Source organism: Solanum lycopersicum, chromosome 6 (genome assembly GCF_036512215.1).
Source record: "Solanum lycopersicum chromosome 6, SLM_r2.1".
NCBI lineage: Eukaryota > Viridiplantae > Streptophyta > Magnoliopsida > Solanales > Solanaceae > Solanum > Solanum lycopersicum.
The window spans coordinates 28,404,156-28,429,106 of NC_090805.1; the positions used below are offsets into that span (position 1 = coordinate 28,404,156).

The 24,951-nt window shown below is 34.0% G+C and overlaps 3 protein-coding genes and 1 long non-coding RNA gene across 5 annotated transcripts; 2 read left to right on the forward strand and 2 right to left on the reverse strand.

Moving 5' to 3' along the window:
* Nucleotides 1–188: 188 nt before the first annotated feature.
* LOC101258960 (uncharacterized protein At3g49140) lies at nucleotides 189–5,603 on the reverse strand. Of its 2 annotated transcripts, none has more exons than XR_011221713.1 (10): nucleotides 5,329–5,603; nucleotides 5,016–5,244; nucleotides 4,302–4,404; nucleotides 4,112–4,179; nucleotides 3,178–3,357; nucleotides 2,973–3,095; nucleotides 2,441–2,782; nucleotides 1,587–2,129; nucleotides 921–1,016; nucleotides 189–488 (listed from the first exon to the last, which is right to left on the reverse strand). XR_011221713.1 is itself a non-coding variant. In XM_004240665.5 (10 exons), exons 1-10 carry the CDS (start codon nucleotides 5,433–5,435, stop codon nucleotides 384–386), a joined length of 1,506 nt encoding a protein of 501 aa, XP_004240713.1. In that variant the 5' UTR covers nucleotides 5,436–5,603; the 3' UTR covers nucleotides 189–383. The 2 variants fall into 2 exon arrangements, 1 of the variants encoding a protein (XP_004240713.1); XM_004240665.5 differs by having other exon boundaries at nucleotides 1,587–1,739.
* A 6,139-nt stretch (nucleotides 5,604–11,742) lies between these two features.
* On the reverse strand, nucleotides 11,743–12,753 carry LOC104647892 (uncharacterized). The gene has a single exon (XM_010323736.1). The coding sequence runs from the start codon at nucleotides 12,751–12,753 to the stop codon at nucleotides 11,743–11,745; it is 1,011 nt and encodes a 336-aa protein (XP_010322038.1).
* Nucleotides 12,754–13,080: 327 nt separating this feature from the next.
* LOC101258660 (probable NADH dehydrogenase [ubiquinone] 1 alpha subcomplex subunit 5, mitochondrial) lies at nucleotides 13,081–18,597 on the forward strand. The gene is made up of 2 exons (XM_004240664.5): nucleotides 13,081–13,731; nucleotides 18,095–18,597. Exons 1-2 carry the CDS (start codon nucleotides 13,413–13,415, stop codon nucleotides 18,301–18,303), a joined length of 528 nt encoding a protein of 175 aa, XP_004240712.1. The 5' UTR covers nucleotides 13,081–13,412; the 3' UTR covers nucleotides 18,304–18,597.
* Nucleotides 18,598–21,481: 2,884 nt separating this feature from the next.
* LOC109120506 (uncharacterized) lies at nucleotides 21,482–24,326 on the forward strand. The gene is made up of 3 exons (XR_002027914.3): nucleotides 21,482–22,145; nucleotides 22,478–22,785; nucleotides 23,811–24,326. It is a non-coding gene; the product is annotated as an uncharacterized lncRNA (long non-coding RNA).
* Nucleotides 24,327–24,951: the final 625 nt, after the last annotated feature.

The following is a 24,951-nucleotide window of genomic DNA, read 5'->3' on the forward strand; positions in this document are numbered from 1 at the left end:
TAACTCGAGACCTCTGATTAAGGCTGAAACGCTCACCAGTGCAGTAATGCACCACTCTACATACAATCCAAAATAGAATGTGGGTATGTGTAGCTAAATGCACTAAGACAAATCAATATTTAGGATAACTGCTAATGGCATACGCTTCACATCAGTCTAGCACAATAAAGAATGTTTTAAAAAATGTATTTAGCCAAAATTGCATTTGAATTGAACTTGAGTAGAACAAATTGAGATTACAAGTTACAACAGTAGTAAAGGGAGAACCGAGTATTCAAGAACTCTACTGAAGAAATAATTCTAATGGGATGAATCAAAGAGTATGTATTCTGTCTATATACAATTTTGAGCCAGAAGTATAACAAAATCTACAGATTTTTTTTTCATGATTCAGTTTGGTGAGTTTCTTTCTTTTGATGTAACTTAGGGTGGACCCTTGGATACAGCAGATCGTTTAATTGTCTTTCCGCACTGTACTCCGAGGTTGCCTGTAAATAGAACATTCTATTACTATTTCCACACAGACTTTAAGCAAAAGCATGGCACTAAAGAATCAATATGTGCTATGTTTTCATGGTGTGAAACTTTTTACTTGCTCAGATGAAAACAAAAGAGTTATTATCTTGGAACTTGGAAGTAGCAGAAAGTTATACTCAAAAACCAGAAAAGCTATAGGGTTAAAATAGCATGTATGAGAAATATGTAGAAACATGCTGCACTTCTATCCATTTGATTCAGAAAATAAAATTTCAGATACCCTGTAAGTGGTTTTACATGAACACAGAGTCTGCATGTCAGATCAGTGTCAAAGACATAGGTACATTGACAGCATATTCATTTGAATGCAGCAAATATGCAGGGACACTGGAAAATGAAGTTTGAATCTTAAAAACAAAACATAAGTACGATAAGTATCATACCCGCTTTTTAAAGGAAAACCGCACTGTCTGAATTTGTGCTCCAGAGCAAACTCTTACGTCAAAACCAAGGCTGTCTACACCTATCAGAACCACTTCCTGTCATACAAGACAAAACGAAAATAAACAAATTATTCGGTGGGACATCACACAAAACAGTGATGTGGTTCAACTCTTACAGTTCCATGTTCATGCATCAAACAGACTACAAGAAGGGTACATTCTCATATTGAAATAATAACAATAAACAAATAAGCAAGAAAACACCAGAAACAAGAAGTTAAATGATGTCTGCACACACGTGTAAGAGAGAATTTTATTCACAATAATAGCATCAAGTAGCTACTGGGAGCATGCAAAAGCAGCAAATTAGTTTCCATTTCATCAATGTATGGAACTAACAAAATCCATCGGTTGTCTACTACAAAAAAAAAGATGGCTCCAATATTTGGGAAGTACCTACTTATGCAAGTTAATTCATCATTAGAAGGAAAAGATTTGGGGAAAGGGGAGAAAGAGTTGCAGCTTTTGCTTTCTATATTTTATTTGGCTGTTGACTGATGAAAAATGTGAACTATTTGATGGATTGTAAAGCATCAAATCTTTGAAAAGAAGGAAAGACAACAAAAGCTCTAGAACATAATCTAGGGGAACTGAGATTGGTCATACCTCCACTTGAATTCCCTTGCATCTCCAACAGAGAGATCTGAGAGCCTGCGTGGTTTTTTCTCCTACAGCTTTAAGCCGTGATATAATATTGGCAGCCGAATGCGCTATTGCATCAGGCCTAGCTTGACTAAAATCTTCTAACTCAACTAAGATCTGCGCACACCATTAGAAAACATAAAATTGAACGACATGAATACTGAGGGTAGATTCACAGGAATTTCCCAATAGAAAAATTTGTTAAGTTTTTCTAATCCATCAAAAACATTCTAGTGTGAAGAATTGAAGATGCAGGCAGGACATACAGCACACATGTGAAATACAAAAATAATGTGGATGATAATGACTAATGAGTCACTGTATTCACGTATATTAGCTGATTCAGCACTGACAAAGAAAGCATCCTATGGAACTTGTCCACGTGATCAGCTTGGTATCCAATCTCAGAGTGTATCACCATGTCATCAAAATTCTATCATGACAGAACACTTCCAGTTCTGCTTCTGGTGTTAGCTTTAAACTAACTTTCGTCTTTGCATGTAACAACTGCAGAAAAGTGAAAAGAATACACTTTTTCTCAACTTGTTAGGAATAATAGTATGCTATTTTCCTGTGATATTTTTCTTTTTCGACTTAATAAATAAGGTGTCACACACTTATATATGCTTCCCGTCCCACCAACTGTAACCCCTCTGAGATTATAAAGTCCAAAATTCTCTGTACTTAAGTTTTGCTATGACACAAATGATTCAAATAAATTGCACCCAATGGATGCAGATCCATGCAAGGCAAGTATTGTAATGCTGATCAACAAATTAAAGGTTGAACCTCATAAATGATAAACCTACACAACTTACTTGCTGTCCATGTGAAGAAATTAACTGAATTTTAATCATCTCTAGCTTGTAAAATGAAGTTCCATTTCCAAGGGTTTCATCCTTCTCCAATTCCTCTGGACAACTTGGGTTATCTTGCGAAGATTCAGTTTCATGTTTGTGGCCATTGACTTGAACACTACCATTTTGCTTATGTTCTGCCACTTGTTCCATTTGTTTTATACCAGCATCATTTGATTCATGTTCAGCTATCTGCTTTGGAATGGTGATGTGATCTTCAAGGAAAGCTGGCCTTAGAAGGCCATGAATAATAAGACCTGCTGGAGGCTGATCCATAAAATCTATAGGATCATCTGTCACAACCTGAGCAGCAAATATAGACCACAAAATAAATGTTCGATTACTATTCTCCATGGCAGATACAAAATGTTATATGCCACCCATCTGGGAAACTAAATATAACATGATCTACTGATTTTACTGAATAAGAACTCAAATTGATAGTTCTCACTAATCTAACTACATTGCATAAACCTATCACAAGGACAATTACCTCACTAATTTGTTGGGCAAAGTGTATCGGATGAGAAGATCGCATCGTCTCTAATGTAGCCCAATCCTCCAAGTCAGGATCCCCACTCTGATCTTCTTCATCATCAAGAACAGAAACCCAATCCTGGGAACAAGTATATTTACCAACAATGACGGACAGAATAGCAGCTATATTTAAGAAGTAAACCATTTAAAACCAGTAGTACCGCTTCATCATCGTCGTCGTCGTCGTCATCATCATCGTCATCGTCATCGTCAATGTCGTCTTCATCATCAATATCGATATTCTCATCATCAAATTCATCTATATGGTAACCAAGTTCGGATTGACCTGATGACTCCATCTCACTCTGCATTTCGGATGTATCTAGGCCAATAATTACTTCCTGCATTTTATTGGAAATCAAGTAAGCCTTCGGAGAAAAGAAAATACTTTTCTTATAGTATATCTATGGAAGTTTCCATCTGAGAATCCCTTACATTTAACTTTTCATTAGAGTGTCTCCATACAATTATGGAAAGTAGAATTATGCGGTTTGATGGTAGGTTTTACCATCTGGGTGTAACACAGCTTCCTCACAATTTTCTTAAGCGTTTCTATTACATCTCTTAGAAAGAAAGAGCTTTTAAAAGGTGAATTTGATTCACAATAAAGTGATAAAAAAGCAAAGTTCCACATTAGAGACCAATGCAACAGAAGAATCTTTCCATAGGAAGATGGTCATATAATTCATAATCAACATACGACCATAATGAAAATAATTTTGTCTCTTCGATGGATAAACTTAAGAAGCATTAGATTTGGGCTATTATGCCTATTATAGACCATGAGTTGATATGGCATGGTTCATGTTTCCTGTGTATATCAAAATGGGGAAAATGACTGTGACATAATAAGGAAACTCAACAAAAGTTTAATCAGAATCCTCAAACAGGAAAATGCCTATGTGATCCAGAAACAGTTATCCACTTATCCCCAGATGAAGCAGAATCATTTGGAAGGATCCAGTGGTGGCAGTATACCATGTCAAAATTAATTGCTAGAAAATATCGAAAAGCAAACTAATACATCGTTTAGAAAAATAGAAAAACACCTAATGATGAAAATTAACTGAATTTCTTAGATTAAATGTTCCATACCACAACGTTTTCTTCAGTTGTTGGATTTTTCAGAACGTCTTCGTCATTCTTCACTTGAAAGTAGACATCTGATAGAAAGGGAAATCACAAAAACCTTCAAGGATTGAATATGCCACAAATCCAGTAAGAACTAAGAAGTAAATTATTAGCCTGAGTAAAATATGATAATAAAAAGAATTGTGCATCTTACTTCCAAGTTCATCAGTTGTGTAAGGCAAATCTGGCCAGAAAATATTTGCACGCATTACGTCGCTGATTGCACTTGAAAACATGAGTGTTGCTTTGCTATTTACCTAGGTATCAAATGATAACAACAATATATCAGCTACCATAAACAAACAACCATAATGATCAGCAGCCTAGATTATATTTGCTCATGAGCTACAAAAAATATGGGTGACTGAGATCCTGTGGACAATGTCCTGCCATTATAGTTCGTAAGATTCCATTTCAGACGATAAATAGATGCCTGAGAGCTTCATTGACTAAAAGCATAAGACAGGAAAGCATATTGCATAGTCAGCAGTATATTTCTGTTCTTTATAAGTTTATAAGGGGAGGTAACAATGTGTTTGTTGCGAAAAATCTCAGGTTGACTAGCAGGAGAAGAATTAACATAAGGATTTAATGAGGTATGGCTAAACCTACATTTTTGGGGCAGAAGCTATATACTTTTCTATTATGAATGAGAAAATAGTACAAATATCTCTAATTACAATCCCTTTTATAAATCCAAGTGTTCTGCAAACCTACAAGGACATCTAACAAAATATGGATTCACATAATTCAAAGCAAAAACAACATTGAAATTGACAAACAACATTTAAAAGCCAAGATGCACCCATCAGCTCACAGCTAATGCATTTGATTAATAAGTTTGTTTTGCAAAAACATCATTTTTAACCTCAATAATTGTCCTTGTACATTCAGCTGGCTTGAGTTGAGCTTCCTCATTCTCCATTAGTTCCGGCTCCCCAATGTCCTCAGATGGATGATAGCTCGACTGCGTCGCATTCTGTTTTACTGGCTCAGAACCCGAACTGAAATGATCCTTTGCAGTTGCTTTAATTCCAAATTTTCCCTTGCACGTTTTTCTTCCAGCATAATTATCCGTCAATCTTCCAAATTTATCTCTGCAACACAACTCTCAAATCAATAAAAATAATATAAAAATTGGGGGCATTATATGTAACTATGCAGCAAGCAAGAAGTAGTACCGAGGAGGGATGAAGAAGCTGGGAGAATGAGATAACCGGCGGGAAGTGTTATCGAAGTTAACGGCGGAGAATCGGAGGGCGGCAGCGGTGTGTTTTACCGTTAACATTTTCCGAACTGAAACGAAATCAAAGGTAGAGAAGTGCTAGAGTTAAGTATAAACTCAGCTATCTATGTGATGATTCGGCCGTGTGGTTCTCTCTCTTTTATCTAACTATCCACCTTTTTCTTTCTTCTTTTATTTATGATGCCTTGTGCGATAAAGATTCCTATGCTTACTTCCTACAAGTCGTTACTGGATATTTTACATGAATAATTAATTATTCACATTATTATCATTTAAAAAAAATATTAAAAATGTATATATATTCATCATGTATAGTTATATAACATTACAAAATTCGTTATTGTAGATTTAGATATTTCAAAATAAGTCTTGTTTATTTTACACACACTAAGTTAAAGGCTCCACTATTTGAGATGTTAAAGTGATAATTAATTGTTAAAATAATCGGGCATTATTTCTTTATCTTAAAATTTTAATCATGAATTTAGATTTGCTGTTGAAATATAATTATCTACTTTTTAATTTCTGTAATTGTTATTATATACTACTAACATAGTTATCCGGCACTCAAAAATCAAATGCCAATTGCGTCCCTAAATTAAGACGTGATGAGGATTTCGTTTTATTTAGGGTAAATCACATAAATATGCTATATTATAAAAATATTTATTATTTATAGCAATATAATTTTTCTAACTAAATATAATATTTTTTTAATTAAAAAAATTATACAATATTCGCTTCTTTCGCAACCCTTTTGCCTTTTCTTCTTTCAATTCTTCTACTTCTTCGATTTTGTCTTTCTTTCTTTTTACTCTTCTGCACCTTCATCTCTTTCTGTTTTTCTTTTTTTTTTTTAATCTTCTATTTGTTTCTCTTATCTGATATCTTCCTCTTCTTTTTTTTTTTTAATTCTTGTTCTTCTTCTTTGAACTTTTCATTTAAAAATAACTATATTCTTCCAATCAGTTTTTGCCCATGTCACTATTTTTATCCAAAAACAAGATGAAAAGAGGAAAAAATATTAAAAATATACATAAAATCATATTTTAAGCAAAAATTTTAAATTTTCAAAATTACATAAGTAAGAGTTCACCATTGATGGTCATTATAAAGCTTCAAATTTTGAATTTTTTATTTGAATTTTACGAATTTGTGATAAGTTTGAATAGGTAGTTCCTACAAATAATTGAAAATGTCGTTTGGAGTTTATATATCAATTTTAAAAGAGTTCGGTTAAGTTTATAATTGATTTTAGGTGAAATATTAGATTGAAATGAATTAAATATAGCATTAAAATTGTAATAAAGTTGAATTAGATAATACAATATTAATGCAAATTTAATTCATTTTGAAGTTTTTGATTTATTTGTTACTATTGGATACTTAGCTTGTTTAATTCATCATTGATATAACTTATCAGTTTATAGATCATTGTCATGTCATTCGTTAGTTAAGTTCTCCATTCATTCTTAATTCTCTCTTCTAATTCAATTTTAATACTATGTCTTACAATTTTAATGCAAATTTAATTCATTTAATAGTTTTTTTATTTATTTATTACTATTGGATACTTGTTTAACTCATTATTGATACAAGTTTAATTCACTTTAAAGATCATTGTCTTGTCAGTCTTTAGTTACTTTTTCTATTCATTCTCAATTCTCACTTTCTTATTCAAAATTAATCAATTTTAATTCATTCTGCAGTTTTTATTCATTTATTGTTATTATTGGATATTTGTTTAATTCATTATTGATACAAGTTTAATTCACATAAATCACTGTCTGATATTTCATTTGTTACATTTTTTTTGTTTATGTTTAATTTTCTTTTTTGTCTCAACTTTAATATTTGTCTAATATACTTTTAAATACAAATTTAATTCATATTGCAACTAAGTGATTGATTTGTAACAATTGGGTTACTTGTTTAATTCATTATTGATACAAGTTTTCTTCAATTTACATGCAGATCAAAGAATGCTCTTTTGTTTTCTACATTCTACATTCATATTTAATTATCTTTTAATAATTAAGCTTTAATATATTTGTAATACATTTTTAATTCAAGTTTAATTCATGTCTCTTCATATGTTATGACCATATGACTTCTCTTCTAATAATTCAACTTTAATATATTTGTAATACATTTTAATTAAAATTTAATTTATTTTGTAATTTTTTATGTCTCTTCATTTGTTAGATTATATTACTTATCTAATTAACTATTGATATAAATTTTATAAAGTATAAAATCATTGACTACATTACGAAAATAAAAGAAAACAGAGCAATAGAAAAAGAGAGAGAAAGAGCAACAAAAAAGAAAGAAAGAAAAATAGGACAATGTTATAAAAGAACTTACTAAAATTAATATACCAAAAGAAGGAAAATTTTAGGAAGTAATATTCTTTAAAAGGTATATGTATATATTTTATACAATGGCTATTTATAGCCATACATTAACATCAATAATGGGAAGGTGTCATATGGCATGTATACACAATCAATAGTGACGCCACCTTCCATTTACGTGGCACTCCAACTATTTTACAACACTACCCCTTGGATATCTATGTAAAAGAAAGTACATAGATATACATAATACGCATTATTTGCTGCCTCATTAAAAACCTTTCTAGGAAAACCCAGTGGGACAAAACCTAGACTAAGGAAAAAAGAGTACAGTGCGTATTTTACTCCCCCTGATAAAAACCACGATTCAGATGGTTAAGTTTTCGCATTCCAATTTTGTGAACCATCTTCTCAAGAGTTGAGGCTGGTAAAGATTTGGTAAATAGATCTGCTGGATTATCACTTGAACGAATTTGTCGCACATCAATATCACCATTCTTCTGGAGATCATGTGTGAAGAATAATTTTGGTGAAATGTATTTCGTTCTATCTCCTTTTATAAAGCCTCCTCTTAATTGAGCTATGCATGCAGCATTGTCTTCAAAGAGTATTGTGGGTATCTTGACGTCACACTTCAAACCACATCTTTCTTTGTTAAAATGTATTACTGATCTTAACCATACACATTCTCTACTTGCTTCATGAATGGCTATTATCTCAGCATGATTTGAAGAAGTAGCGACAATAGACTGCTTCGTAGATCGCCATGATATAGCAGTACCTCCGTATGTGAACAGATAGCCTGTTTGTGATCGAGCTTTATGTGGGTCAGATAAATAACCTGCATCTACATGACCAACAAGATCTGCACTATCTTTGTTAGAATAAAACAAACCCATATCACTAGTTCCCCTTAGATATCGCAATATATGTTTAACTCCATTCCAATGTCTTCGTGTAGGGGAAGAACTATATCTTGCTAATAAATTAACAGAAAATGCTATGTCGGGTCTCGTAGCATTAGCAAGATACATAAGTGCCCCAATTGCACTGAGATAAGGTACTTCTGGACCAAGAGGTTCCTCATTTTCTTCTTGAGGTCGGAATGGATCCTTACTCACTTCAAGTGATCGGACAACCATTGGAGTACTTAATGGATGTGCTTTGTCCATGTAAAATCGTTTCAAGATTTTCTCAGTATAGGCAGATTGATGGATGAAGACCCCGTCTACTAAATATTCTATTTGTAGTCCAAGACAAATTTTTGTCTTTCCAAGGTCTTTCATCTCAAATTCTTCCTTTAGATATTCAATTGCCTTTTGAACCTCTTCTGGAGTTCCAATGAGATTAATGTCATCAACATAAATAGCAAGAATAACAAATCCCAATGTTGTTTTCTTAATAAATATACAAGGACAAATGACATCGTTTATATAACCTTGTTTTATCAAGTACTCACTAAGGCGATTATACCACATGCGCCCTGATTGTTTTAAGCCATATAATGACTTTTGTAATCTGATTGAATACATTTCCCGAGATTTATATGCTTCAGGCATTTTTAAGTCCTTCCGGAACTTTCATATAAATTTCATTATCTAGTGAACCGTAAAGGTAAGCTGTAACCACATCCATTAGATGAATTTCAAGATTTTCATGTACAACTAAGCCGATGAGATATCGAAAAGTTATTGCATCCATAACAGGTGAATATGTTTCTTCATAGTCGACACCAGGTCGTTGAGAGAATCCTTGTGCAACAAGGCGTGCCTTGTATCTTACAATCTCATTTCTCTCATTTCTTTTTCGTACAAAGACCCATTTATAGCCAATTGATTTAACATCACTAGGCGTTTGGACTACTGGTCCAAAAACCTCACGCTTAGCAAGTGAATTTAATTCTGATTGAATTGCTTCTTGCCATTTTGGCCAATCACATCTTTGTTGACATTCTTCGACAGATAGAGGTTCAAGATCCTCATTTCCTTTCATAATGTTAAGTGCAACATCATATGCGAAAACATTATCCACTATGATTTTTGATCGATCAAAATTTATCTCATCACCTGTAGAACTTATTGAGAGTTTTTCATTTACTTGAGTCTCGGGTTCACTGATCTCTTCAGGAATATCAGGATTAATCAGATCTTGAATTTCTTCGTGAGATTCTTTTGTAGTGTCATTTTTTATACTTCTTTTTCTAGAATTTTTATCTTTTGATCCCAATGGTCTACCACGCTTCAGGCGTATTTGTGATTCAGAAGCTATGACACTTGTAGATGGTCCTTTTGGGACGTCGATTCGGATAGGCACATTTACTGCAGGAATATGTGATTTTGTTATCCTTTTTGAATCAGTAAATGCGTCTGGCATTTGATTTGCTATGTTTTGCAAATGGATGATCTTCTGGACCTCTTGTTCACACACAGGGGAGCGTGGATCAAAATGAGATAATGATGAAACTTTCCATGCAATTTCACTTTTAAGTTTCTTTTTCTCCCCCCCTAATTGCGGAAAATTTGTTTCATCAAATCGACAATCTGCAAATCTTGCAGTGAATAAATCTCCCGTCAATGGTTCAAGGTAGCGAATTATTGAGGGTGAATCAAACCCAACATATATGCCTAACCTTCTTTGAGGGCCCATCTTTGTGTGCTGAGGTGGTGCTACAGGCACATATACAGCACATCCAAAAATTCGAAGATGAGCAATATTTGGTTCATGGCCAAACACTAATTGTGATGGAGAGTATTTATTATAATGAGTCGGTCTGAGACGAACAAGTGATGCTGCATGTAAGATAGCATGTCCCCAAACAGTAGTAGGCAACTCACTTTTCATAAGTAGAGGTCTTGCTATTAATTGTAAGCGCTTAATAAATGACTCAGCAAGGCCATTTTGAGTATGAACATGAGCTACAGGATGTTCAACTTTTATCCCTACTGATACGCAATAAGCATCAAAAGCTTGGGATGTGAATTCGCCAGCATTATCGAGGCGAATTGTCTTAATGGGATAATCTGGAAATTGCGCTCTTAATCGTATTATTTGTGCCAATAATTTTGCAAACGCCAGGTTGCGAGATGATAAGAGGCACACATGAGACCATCTTGAAGATGCGTCTATTAGGACCATAAAATATCTAAACGACCCACTAGATGGGTGAATAGGTCCACAAATATCTCCATGTATTCGTTCTAAAAATTGAGGGGATTCAATGTTAACCTTCATTGGTGATGGCCTAATAATCAATTTGCCTTGGCAACAAGCAGCACATGAAAACTTATCATTTGTAAGAATCTTCAGGTTCTTTAATTGATGTCCATTTGAGTTTTCAATGATTCGTCTCATCATTATTGATCCAAGATGACCTATTCGGTCATGCCAAAGTACAAAAGTCTTTAAGTCAGTAAACTTCTGGTTTACGATAGAGTGTGCTTCAATCGTACTTATTTTTGCATAATATAGGCCAGAAGATAAAGTTGATAATTTCTCCAATACATATTTCTGGTTTGAGACAATCTTGGTAATACCAAGGTATTCAACATTCATTTCATTTATTGTCTCAACATGATATCCATTTCGGCGAATATCTTTAAAACTTAACAGGTTTCTTGGGGATTTAGAAGAGAACAAAGCATCTTCTATGGCGAGTTTTGTCCCTTTAGGCAGAAATATAGTAGCTCTTCCGGAGCCTTCTATTAAGTTTGAATTACCAGAAATTGTAGTAACATTTGTTTTTCTTCTAAGCAAGTAGGAGAAGTATTTCTCATCTTTGAATATGGCGTGCGTTGTTCCACTATCAATTACACAAATGTCTTCATGATTGATCATTGAGGTATCCATATACTCTTCAAGATAAAAGATATAAACGATATAAACATTATAATATTATCACTAAAAAAAAAAACATTACACAACCTTTTAGTTATTTACAAGTTAAGGAAAACATATTCATACTAGTTCATACAAACGACAAAAATGAAACATATTTATATTATTACAGATCCATCACCTATCAGGTGATCTATCTTTCCTTCGGGATTCTCAAAGAAATCCGCTACATCTAGATGCATGGGTTCAACAGTATCTTTCGAGATAAAGTTGGCTTCAGCGTTATTTTTCACCTCCTTCAGGGAAGCTTGATATAGCTCAACCAGGTGCCTTGGCGTACGACAAGTACGTGACCAATGTCCTTTTCCTCCACATCGATAACATTTGTTGTCTGAATTTTTCTTCTGCACTACATCATGTTTTTCATTCTTCTTTTTACACTGCTGGTGTTGAAGGTTATTATTTAGTGCAAGACGATCACCATGATTGAAATTTCTTCCTCGACCACGACCACGGCCACGACTAGGGCCACGACCTTTTTCACGCCTAGATTGGTGAAAATTTACCGTATTTACTTCAGGAAATGGCATAGAACCAGTAGGTCGACTTTCATGGTTTTTCATCAGTAAGTCATTATGTTGTTCAGCAACAAGGAGATGTGAAATTAATTCGGAATATTTTTTAAATCCCATTTCTCGATATTGCTGCTGTAGAAGCATACTTGAGGTAGGAAAAGTGAAAAATGTTTTCTCCAACATATCATGGTCAGTGATATTTTCTCCACATAATTTTAATTGTGAGATAATTTTAAACATGGAAGAGTTATACTCACTGATAGATTTAAAATCTTGAAGTCTCAAGTGGATCCAGTCATAACGTGCCTGTGGAAGGACGACCAACTTCAGGTGGTCATATCTGTCTTTTAAATTGTTCCACAATACCAGAGGATCCTTAACAGTGAGATATTCCATTTTCAAACCTTCATCAAGGTGATGACGGAAAAATATCATCGCCTTGGCACGGTTTTGATTCGATGCTTCATTATTTTCTTGGATGGTGTCTGCTAGACCCATCGCATCAAGATGAATTTCTGCATCGAGTACCCATGATAGATAGCTTTTTCCCGATATGTCTAGAGCAAGAAATTCAAGTTTAGAGAGATTAGACATTATTAAGAAAATGAAATTTATACCTCCGAGGCTTTTAAAATCTTTACTTGAGCTGGCAGAGACTCGTGCTGATAACGTGTTATAAAAGAACTTACTAAAATTAATATACCAAAAGAAGGAAAATTTTAGGAAGTAATATTCTTTAAAAGGTATATGTATATATTTTATACAATGGCTATTTATAGCCATACATTAACATCAATAATGAGAAGGTGTCATATGGCATGTATACACAATCAATAGTGATGCCACCTTCCATTTACGTGGCACTCCAACTATTTTACAACAGACAACATAAAGAAAGGAAAAAGGATTAAAAAAAGAGAAAGAAAGAGATGGAGAAAAAGAGAAAGACAGAAAGGAGAAAGGAGAAAGAGCGACTCATATAAAAGAAAAAAATTTAAAAAGATAATGATAATAATTAAAGAATATATTTAAAATAAGTAATTATTTTTTAAAAGGAATTCACCCACGTAATTAACCCACGCCCAATATATTAAGGAAGTTGGGCAAAGCCCATTTCTTCTGATCCAATACTAGAGGTCCAATATCTTAATTAGATCTTTTAACCGGTTAAATCATTTTCTTTCGCCATTCTTGCGAGCTTCGAGCAAACATCTGTGGAAGTCGAATCGAATAGGAAGTGGCAGAGAAGAAAAATGTTCCTACGGAGGATAGCAAGGCCATTGATGATGATGGCGAAAGTGAAGGAAACAACAGGTATAGTAGGTTTGGAGGTAGTCCCAAATGCAAGGGAAGTTCTGATAAATCTATACAGGAAAACCCTAGAAGAGATCAAGGAGGTACCTGAGGACGAAGGATACCGCAAGGCAGTGGAAAGCTTCACCCGCCACCGCCTCAATGTCTGTGTGGAGGAACATGAATCTGAAATGATTGAGAAACGGCTTGGTTGTGGTCAGGTTGAAGAGCTCATTGAAGAAGCCCAAGATGAACTCAAGCTCATTGGTCACATGAACGGTTCGTGTAATACTATGTTAAATTCTTCCTTTTGACTTCGTTTTTTTCCTTCTAAATTGTATCTGCTTTGTGAATTAGTGATCGGATGCAAGGAAAATTGAAAGTTTAAAATCTGTCGGAAGGGAAATAATTTGGTTCTATTGAATGGTGGGGATACCAATGATATTATATGAGTGTGAATGCTGCCCTCTAAAACCTAAGAAGATGAGTTTGATTGAAATGCTGATTAATTTGGACAAAGCTCGGGCAACATTATTCAAAATAAGTAAAATGTACCTATCGAGCCTTCAACTGGTGAAGTAGTGAGTAAACCGCCGTGCTAAATGGAGCATTGTGCCGCTTGCTTAAAAATTTACATTTCCAACCAGACTGATCCTTTCTTTTTCAGCAATGTATGAATGCATTTCCAAACTGACAATTTCTTGTAAATGTTCACCCTACTTAAGAACTCATTAAGGATCAGTAGTGGGAGGGAACAAAGAGTCAATCCCTTCTCCCAATAAAATAACTTTCTCCTTGTATTTGTTCTCTCTTCTATGAGTATTTGGAAATTCAAAGATTTGTCTCATCTTTTATGAGCAATTCCTTGGAATTAGTTTTTCACTAAATGATGAGTGTTAGAATATGGTGTGATTCATTAGGTTACTATTAATATGCATTAGGCAAATGCAACATATCACACAATCACCTTGAATAAGACAGATTCCTTACGAATTGTGTCCCGACATAAGTATGATTTTGTTATAGTAAGGCAACCTTACAAAAATATACAAGTGCTAAGAGATTGTTCTACAATTTATGCTCACTGCCTTGTATCCAATATCATCAACCTCTTCCTTCTTGTGGAAAATCCCCAGCCATAGACATCTACCTTGCTCACACTTCCTGGCAGGCCTTCATTGGATCAATATTTCCTTGTTTGTCATATTTTCCCTTTCTTTGTTCCTTGAGAAAGTTATTGAAGCAAAAACCACTATGTTTACACTCCGGAATCTGGAAACCAACCTGATAGATTAGCAGCTTCTTCTGGATAAATATTGTTGGAATTCAAATGAGTCTCACATTGTAACTGGATCTGGAAGGCAGAAATCTAGCCACTTCATCTTCTATAGAGTTAAATTTTCTTGATATAAGAAATTCTGTCCTTTCGTGCAAAACTTATGTTCTAAACAGATTAAGTGCTTTCTTTCCTTCAAATTCTGTCTAAAATTTGTGTTTGTTTCTTTTTGACATGTTGAAAAGAATGACAAGAATGGGGTGTGAGGATGTGGTGGTCAACTATTGATGAGAGTTTTACTTTTTATGTAAATTAAAAATTTTAACAAATACTTTTATTAATAATAATAGCACCAAGTAGGTGCCCTAAAAGCTTTGCAGAATAAGATGGATACAGTCCCTTTTAAATATGCCAAAAGTCTAGCAAATCCAACATAGCATCAAAATCATGTACATTTCTCATGTACCATCAAAATTTCAAAAACTGCAAGTTCTGTATCTGAAACAGAAAGCTGTTGTTGCAATTCCTTCAAGCGTCTTCATTTTTCTCCTGCCACACTGTCCAACAATTACACATAGGAACTGTCTTATACAAGGCTTTTATCTGTTATGTGATCCTTTGTCCCTCTCAACTGAGTAGAAACTTCTTCAGGGTGTTCCACATTCCCCTGTTGTGTTCCAAAAAGTTTAAGTTACACTGTACCCGTCAAATTTGAGTTCAATGCAAAAACAATTATTTTGGTTCTCTTAGACATTTTCAAACCTATAACACCTATTGCCAGTTCGAATATACATCTACCACATAAGGTGAATCCTCTCTTCTGCAGACTGGCTTGAGTTAAGCAATTTTGTTCATGGTTGTCCAACCGAAGCAAGCCTCCTTAGGGGGTGCTTTTGTCTTCTAGATTTTTTACACATCGTATCTAAGTCTCAAGTCAATTATCTTAGCCCACCTGTGTACTCAAATTTTATATCAACCTTCCCAGTTTCCATCTTTTTATCGTGAAAGTTTCTTCTGAGTTTTATGCTTTATGCATTCCATTTCTGCATTCTGCAAATGTGGCTCCATTATTTAGAACAAGACTACATATCAGGGAACAACTTCGTCCATGTTGACTGTTCCATCCATGTCCTGCCATACTCCTGCCTTTCTGCTATTTCCTACTTTCAGTTTTACCTAGTTATGGTTTGCCCAGATAATTAAAAGACAATAACTGATTTGTTTTCATGGTGCCATTCCATAGGATGTGGTTATTGGTCAAGTTTTGGGGGTGGACATCGGCCGCTTTGGTTCGTTTCGATAACATTTGGTTTGTTTTTTTCATGTTCGGTTCGGTTTAATTGTTTTTAGGCCTATCGAGTCAAGCAACATCTTGACCATAAATGGGTCTTAGAATTTAAAAATTGGAAAATGAAGCAGCTATTAGGAGCAGCGGCAACTGGTAAGGTAGCGTATTTGGTCATTGGTAGCAGAGGCACGAAGCACTGAGCGTGTTTTTCTTGAATACCTAAATGCCCACACCATGAATCTTTTTTCACTTTCTTTAAGGACGAATAGCGGCTTTCAAAAGAATCTGAGAAATGCTAAAGAAGAAACTGAGTACTTTCTCTCAGGGTAAATAATGAAAGAACCTGAAATACTCTCAATATGGCAGATGGTGAACTCTTGTCCTATGGAATCTTTCTTTTACTTCACCTTCTTCAATGCCGCATCTCTGATTTTGTTCATGATTAGCACTATGGAGTGAACCCTACGAATATTATGGATTTGGTTTTCGGTGTGAGCATTTGGTTTTGGCCTGAAAGTTGGAAGCACCAAAGGATGGTTTTGAATATAAACTGAAAACTGATTGCATGAAAACAAAATTAGGAAAAACATATACCATGAACTGGCCGAATGCACCTAAAACCTGGAATTTTCAGTTGGTTTTTCGGCTTTATGCCTGCCTCTATTTAGTGCACAATTGGCTCTACACGCCTCCTTTGTTCAGACTTCAGATTATATTTTCCACTGTACTTCCTCACTTTGAAACCTCCTTAGCTATTTGAAAAGTAAAATTTTCTTTTGTGCCCCCAATGTTTTCATCGTAGTTTCCCGTTCCCTTTAGGTTTAATTACTGATGACCATTTCATCAGATGCATCTTGTGACTTTGAAATTGAATTAAACAATTTCCTTTCATTTTGTCTAGTTGCTTCTCCACGCTATATGGCTGGTATAATAGTGACATTTAAGTGTACAAATAATCCATCCAACACACAATTTATTCTTCCTACAGATAAGTAGTGTTTTTAGGGAAGATAGTTTTGGTCCAAACTTGCAGTAAAAGTTTAACTGTAAAACTATGTCGTGCTTACACTGCTTTCCAGAAAGGTATCATTAACACAGCACCATTCTTTACTATTCAGGTATCATCAACACAGCACTATTCTTTACAGATCTTGAATAGTATCTCTAACCTCATTGGAACTGCTTGTAGCCAAATTAATATGCAGGCTAGAGACTGCTTCAAATATGAACTGCACAACTCTTAAGATACTTTTTTTTTATATTCATCTGTCCTCTTAGAGTGAGACCATCACTTGCATACAATGTGTGGGAACTCTCTATTATATTTACGTACACTACCAATTTTGAAGCTTTTCCCAATTCCACATACATTTCATTCTGCTTAGAACTTTCATCACCAATGAGTATCAAAAGTGTGATAGAGAATCACTTCGTTTCAGTTGTCTCTGTAAAGAGAAGAAACATGATTGGGATCTGTTTATGAGGTTGGAAGACCGATGGTAGATATACAAGTTTTTATCCATATCTTCCCATAGCCCATTCTTTGCATAGTCTTAATTAGGAAATACCGATTTACATAGTCAAAGGCTTTCTACAAGTCAAAATTGTACACAACTCCCCTCCTTTTTTATCATCTTTCAGTTTAATGTCTCATGTGTGACAAGTAAAGCATATAGTATTTGTCTTCCTAGGCTGAGTGCATTTTGAGTACCTATGATTATTTTCTCTATCACCATTTTCCTTTCATCGAAAATCTTTGCCATGAACCATTATTTTATATGATCTGCCAAATAGACTTATTGGTCTGAATTCCCTAGTTCTGTTGCTCCATGAAAATTAAGACAATCAAGGAAGCATTTGGGCGTTTAATATTAGATAGATTCTGACTGGGTAATTGGGAGTGACTTGATATAAGATTCTGACTGCAAAATTTGACCAACTTTATCAATTCGTTGTTTAGTCAATTGGAGTTGCTAAAGATATTTGTTATTATACTTCCCTTTAAAGCTTTGAATCACTAACATTGTAATGCAGAGGGGTATGGAAGTTCAATCTTAAAAAGTTATTTTGTTATGCAGAGTGGAAACCTTGGGGTATTCCTGATGATTATGAATGTGAAGTCATTGAAAATGATGCTCCAGTACCAAAACATGTTCCTCTGCACCGTCCTGGTCCTCTCCCTGAGGAATTCTATAATACAATGGAGGCGGTTACTTCTGGCAAATTGGATGCTGGTTCAAAGAAGGATGAACCTGCAATTTCATCGGGTGACACACAGTCAAAGTAGGGTCTGGCTTCCAGAAGCTCATTTTGGTTATTGATCAGTACATGCAAAGTTTTAAAACTGATCATGTGCTACTCTATCATCCTTGTTTTCTTTGTGCATCTTCTATACCTGTTTACTGGAGCTGGTGGACACAAATGCTTGAATCATTATTGGTTAATAAAACAAAGGTTCCTTTTTTTTGGGTGGAAGCTAGCAGACGGTTGCTTATTTCTTTGTTTGTAAAAGCATCAACATGGTGTATTTCGTATGAAGGAAGTTATTTTTCATGAATAATAGTATATCTTCTAAACAAAATGTTTTCTTGGTTGATGAGAGAAAATACTTTATGAAAAAATGTATTTTATTGATAATGATGATATAAAATTCTAGAACTTCTAGGAGAATGGATGAAGGATCAATCTCATTTTAGGAAGTTTCGGAAAGCCACTTCCCGTTTTCATTTTACGTGCTTCCCACGTCCTTTTACGCCTATGTAGCTTCTTTTTTCCACTGCATGATGAAGCTGACATAGAATTATGGGTTGCATTATTCACCTAAACATGATATGCATTACTCTATTTTATATGTATTTCAAATTATTATGAAATTCGTGTAGTTTAATCAACGTTTTTGCTTGCTGCAAATTCTATTATCATAAACGGATGATAATTTATTTTCATTGTCTGTGAATTATGCTTTAAATTCGTTACTTGGATCATGGATGAGGAAGATAAGGCGTCGATAGAAGAGGCCCTCATTAAGTGAAGATGGCAAGCTTACTTCCACAGACTATCGAATGAAGAAGGGGACAAGAATGTTGTGCTAGGTGATTTGGAGCACTTTGAAAAATTGTCACGACCCAAAACGAGCCGCGAGTGACACCCACACTTATCCTCCTATGTGAGCGAACCAACAAATCTAAACCCCAACATTTACCAATATTTCAACCATAGTGAACAAAATATAATGCGGAAGACTCAAAACTCATTAATGAAAATCAATTAAATAACTTCTAAAACTCAATACTTATTATTCCCAAAATCTGGAAGTCATCACATCAAGAACATCTATCCTCAAATTTCTAAATCTAAGAGTATTAAGAAGATAAAATAAGTAAAAGGATGGTCCATGTCAGAACTTCAAGACATCAAGACGTGAAGGAGAGAATCCATCACGAGCTAGGAACAATAGCTCACCCTGAATTCTGATATGCTGGAGACTGGCTAGAGTTGAGGGCGAGTCGAAGTCGATGGCGCACTTGCTGTACTCCACAAAATAACAAAGAAGAAAATACAAGTAGGGGTCAGTACAAGGAACAAGTACTGAGTAGGTATCATCGGCCAACTCAGAATAGAAAGCAATATATACTGAATGATAATATAAAATCAACCACAATACTTAACAGGTGACAATCAACAAGTACAATAACCATTGGCAACAACACCAAGCATACCCTTGAGGACTCAAACCTCCACACCATACTCATTTGGGAAAATAGGTTCTTCGAATTTGAGTATATTAACATAATTCAAGATTTCTTCTCTTTATTATTATCGTGTCGGAACGTGACACTTTGATCCCCTAATACTACCGTGTCGGAACGTGACACTCCGATCCCCTAATACTACGTGTCGGAACGTGACACTCCGATCCATTATTACTACCGTGTCGGAACGTGACACTCCGATCCCCTAATACTACGTGTCGGAACGTGACACTCCGATTTTCTAATACTACGTGTCGGAACGTGACACTCCGATCCCTTAATACTACATGTCGGAACGTGACATTCTGATCCCCTAATACTATCGTGTCGGAACGTGACACTCCGATCCATTTATCCCATTATTTTATTTCATCAAGTCTTCTTTATGTCAAGGCTTCATCTTAATAGAGAGGGTTTAAGATTCAACAGTCTCATCATTCTAATCCACCACAATTACACAATCACAACATACAAACACACAATCAAGCATATAGAAGACTTTACAATACCATCCAATACATATCAATCGCTATTTAGAGTTTATCTATAGAAATAAATCATAACCTACCTCCACCGAAGAATCGTGATCAAACAAGCTACTTCCCAATGCCTTTGCTTTCCTCTTCGTTCTCTTTCTCTGCTCGTTCTCCCCTCTTTTTTTTATCTTTATTCTCCAAATCCTTTTTCTTTTACCCTAGTTATCATATAATCCGTTATGATAAAAGTAACCCACTATTTCTTTCCCTACTATCTTCTTAAACCCCCAAGTAATAAATTATTAAACTTACCCCACTAATTTCATAATTAAAATCATGAATAGTTCGAAACACCCCTTTAAAATTTTTAGCGGAAGTCTGACCAAGTCGGGGTCACGAAATTTGTGACGGTCCATCGTCTCTACGACGGTCCGTGCTGCAGTTCCGTCGTGAAGTTCAGAGAGTTGATCCCAGTACCCAGATTTCAGAGTTGAAGTATTTTGGAACGGAGACCCTCGACGGACCGTCGTGACCATGACGGTTCGTCCTACCTGTCGTCGAGGGTAATGAGGAGGGCATCAGGAGAAATTTCACAAGTATGGGACGACGGGGCCCATCACGATCCTTCGTGACCATGACGGTTCGTCGCATGATCCGTCGACCCAGTCAGTTTTTATCAAAAGTAATTCTACTGCTCGAACCGACTAAACAGGTTGTTACAATAATATTGAGATTTTGGGTATTGTAGGTACGGGTGGCAACTTCAGCCCGTATTAGTAAAATGAGCCCATTTTGATCATATATAATGACTTAGACCGCTCATATTATAATTGATCAAATATGGGATTTAAGCTATTTTAAAAATCTCTTCAAATATGGTCAAAATAGGTTCACTACGGGTATCCATTAGATCTATATTAGATCACTTATTTTCACTTTCACTCAATAAAAAAAAGTAAAAATTAGGCAAAAGACATACTGTAAATGACAAATTACATTCTATCCTATAATATCAATATTTATCAAAAATCCTTTCTTTTTTAGAAATTCGGATACTTTATAAAACAAAATGATACGTAAATAGAAATGGCCGGATACTTTATTTTTTTTAATGGTAATTGTTACAGCGCAAAAAAGGGGTAACAACTTTCTCATGATTTACGTTAATTTATAACAAGATTACCGTCAAATCTGCATAGAAAACGCACTAATTTATTTCATTATTCAATTTCATAATATTAAAAAATTCAAATTTGGAATAAAAAAATGATTTTGCATAAAAAAAATTTCTCTGGAACGCTGATTCTTAATTTTCAAAGATGAATATTTTGACCTTGTTGCGACATTCTGAAATATGGGAAAGTGATTTTATGTATGAGCATACAAAAGTGATGGGGTAGTGGTTGGTGAATATATTTCGTTCATGAATCTTATTTCAGAAATTGCGGCTGAGCTAGGTGTTGACGAATCAAAAAAAACTATAGAGATTAGGTATGTTGTTGAAGGGAATTCGTCTCCATTGTGTATTAGGACTGATATGAGTGTAAAATATTATATAGAAATTAAGAAACATGAGGCTGGTTTCGGAACTTATCCTTTATGCATTGATACTTCACATAAATGTGTTGAAGAGATAATAAATTTGATGCAATAACAGGTGTCAACATGTGTGTTGAGGGTGAAAAAAGCGACGCAAAGGCTCTCAATATTGCTGAATCATCAATTGATGATGCATATTACATACCAGAAATGGATGTTGATAAGTATATATCATACACCAATAATTCAGTTGTGGAAGAGAATCAAATGTATAAGGATAAGTCAACTCTGAAGGCGGTAATGGAAAATTACAAAATAAAGAATAGTTTCAACTTTAAAGTTAAAAGATTTGATAACAAAAGGTATGTTTTCAATTAATATGTTAATATTTTTAATAATATATAATTTGTTTGTAATATATTTAGTATGATACATTAATATTATATGTTGCGTGTAGTTTTCTGTGTAATATGATTTTATCGTAATGATGTTTTTCACATTTTGAATGGTAAAATCAGTAAATGTAGTATTTCGGATCAATTTACAGAATAAGTTATCAAGATGTTACATATTTATATGAAGTATCATTTCTATTGTGAAAATGAAATAAAGTATCTTTTTCTATTTTTTTTATTTTTTGTTTATTAAAATAGTCAACCTTAGCAAATAATCAATATATGTTTTTTTATTGCAGCTACGTATTAATTTGTCATTCAGATGATTGTTGTTGAAAATTGAAGGCATCTGTTAGGAAGAATTCAGAAACATTCATAGTGAGATACTTTAATAGTGAACATACCTGTCCATTAAGGGATAAGGTATTAAGCAAGGTACAAGCCACAGTTGGGTTTGTTGGTGGTGTGACAGCGCTTAAATTAGGGAATCATAAAAGAAAACATACTCCGAGCGATATAATTGATGATATCAGGGAAATGTATGGCGTTGAGATTTCTTATCAACAAGCATGGCGTGAAAAAGAGCGTGAATTGGAACTTATAAGAGGTAAACCTGCTAATGGATACATAAACATGTCAAGATACATGTATATGCTTGAAACTGTGTATCCAAATTCATATATAAGGATGCATAAGTCTGAATACAACGAATATATGTATCTTTTCATATCACTAAGGCCAATGATGAGAGGATTTGAGTTATGTAGGCCAGTTGTTGTTGTTGATGCTTCACATCTTAGTGGAGCTTATCGAGGTAAATTTGTGTCTGCTAGTACACTCGATGGAGCAGTATGACATGTTGTTATGAATTTATTTTATTATGTTCTTAATATTAAGTAGTTATTTAGTATATGTCGTTTTGTGTTTATATATTAAGGTTGCATATTGCCTTTGTCGTACGGAATTTTTGACACGAAAAATGATTATTCATGGACATGGTTCTTTCAACAATTTAAGAATGAAATTGGTGAGAGGAAAAAAATGTATGTTGTATCTGACAGAAATTAAAGCATAAAGAAAGATGTGAGTATTGTTTATCCAACTGTTCCTCATTTTGCATGCATATGACACCTCCGGAAAAATATGTGTTCGAACTTTAGGAGAAACAGGACCATTCTAAGTGATATGTTTTATTCAATGGCTAAGGCTTATAGGAAAGATGATTTTGAAAAATTGATGGCTAAATTGGATAAAATAGATGGAAGAGTAAAAAAAGTATCTTCAAGATGCTGGGTATGAAAGGTGGTCTAGGTCTCATGCAACAGTGAACCGTGGGAGAATGATGACTTCAAATATAGCTGAATGTATCAATGGTTGCCTTGTTGATGCACGACAACTACCTATTATAGATTTTTTGGAGGAATTTAGAATTCTATTTGGTTCTTGGAATTTCAAAAATAGAGAAATAGCTTCTTATACAAAAGAAACATTGGGTAGAATATTTGAAGAAATATTGATTTTAAACGCATCAAAAAGTGCAAAAATGAAGGCACATAATTGCTTTGTATTTATTATTTTATTGTTAAACAAAAAAAAAACTTTTTGACTGTCCCTATTTTTTTAAAATTGCAGGTTGTTGCATCTTCTGAGTTTATTTATTCAGTGTATGAAAGTGGGATTACATACATTGTTTGTCTTGAGAAAAAACTTGTTCATGTGGAAGATTTCAACTTGACGAGATACCTTGTCCACATTCAATAGCCGTCTTGAAGAAGAAGAATATAACAGATGTACACCCCTATTGCTCTGATTATTATAAACACGATGCATTAACAAATACTTATGCAATTCTAATAGAACCAATGCCAGAAAAAAGAGAATGGAAAGCTCCGGACTGTTTTGAAAGAAGTGGTCTTGCCACCTAGATACAAAAAGATGCCTGGGAGACCAAGATAAAAGAGAGAAAAATTCAGATGAAAAGATTACAACAAAAACGAATTGTTGCGGACGTTGTGGTCAAGAAGGTCATAATAAAAGAACATGTACCTTCTTTCCAAAAGATTCTTGATTTATATTTTTTTAGTATCTTTGATGCGTAATAATGTTTCTGGATATTTTAATTTGATAATAATTTGTGAACTTTTTTTATTTGATGTGATTAACAACATGTGAATGATTTAAGCTTCAAAATCTGATTTGATACTAAATATATTAAATTTTGACTGTATTATATTACGTGCAAAGACATTTATAAATTTGTAAAAATTTATAACTTATTTAATCTCAATTACATAAAATGGTAAACGTATAATGGATCTGATAACAAAAATTTGTTATCCCATTCAAAATAATAATTGATATAAAATATTTATAGTTTAATATATGATATGTGATTCTTACCGATACTAAATATATTGTGTTCATAATGTTGTATTAATTAACAAAGCTATACAAATTGAATTTTTTATGTTGCTAACACGTGGAACATTACATGTTTTGTGTATATGATTGTAATATAGTATCATACATTTTGATTTGCACGAAAAATATGACATTTTGGAGTAACTTATTTTGTATAAACTAGTATAATTGTGTAAAAATAGTATCAGATATACTCTGAAAATAATTTATTATGGTATCATCATTTATTTTGTATATATTATACTATAAATTATTTAGTATCCTGTAATTAAATAAAATAGTAACAAGCGTGTAAAAATATTATCTGTTATATTATGACCATACTTTATATGGTATCATATGTTGTAGAACT

Bases quoted from the DNA above. Each gene is read 5' to 3' on its own strand.
- LOC101258960 (XM_004240665.5), bottom strand. From the start codon at position 5,435: ATGTTAACGGTAAAACACACCGCTGCCGCCCTCCGATTCTCCGCCGTT. The intron at 4,405-5,015 runs GTTAAAAATGAT...TTTGATACCTAG, and splicing joins GTACAAGGACAATTATTGAG to GTAAATAGCAAAGCAACACT. The intron at 489-920 runs GTATGATACTTA...TTCTATTTACAG, and splicing joins GGTTTTCCTTTAAAAAGCGG to GCAACCTCGGAGTACAGTGC.
- LOC104647892 (XM_010323736.1), bottom strand. From the start codon at position 12,753: ATGTCTAATCTCTCTAAACTTGAATTTCTTGCTCTAGACATATCGGGA.
- LOC101258660 (XM_004240664.5), top strand. From the start codon at position 13,413: ATGTTCCTACGGAGGATAGCAAGGCCATTGATGATGATGGCGAAAGTG. The intron at 13,732-18,094 runs GTTCGTGTAATA...TTTGTTATGCAG, and splicing joins GCTCATTGGTCACATGAACG to AGTGGAAACCTTGGGGTATT.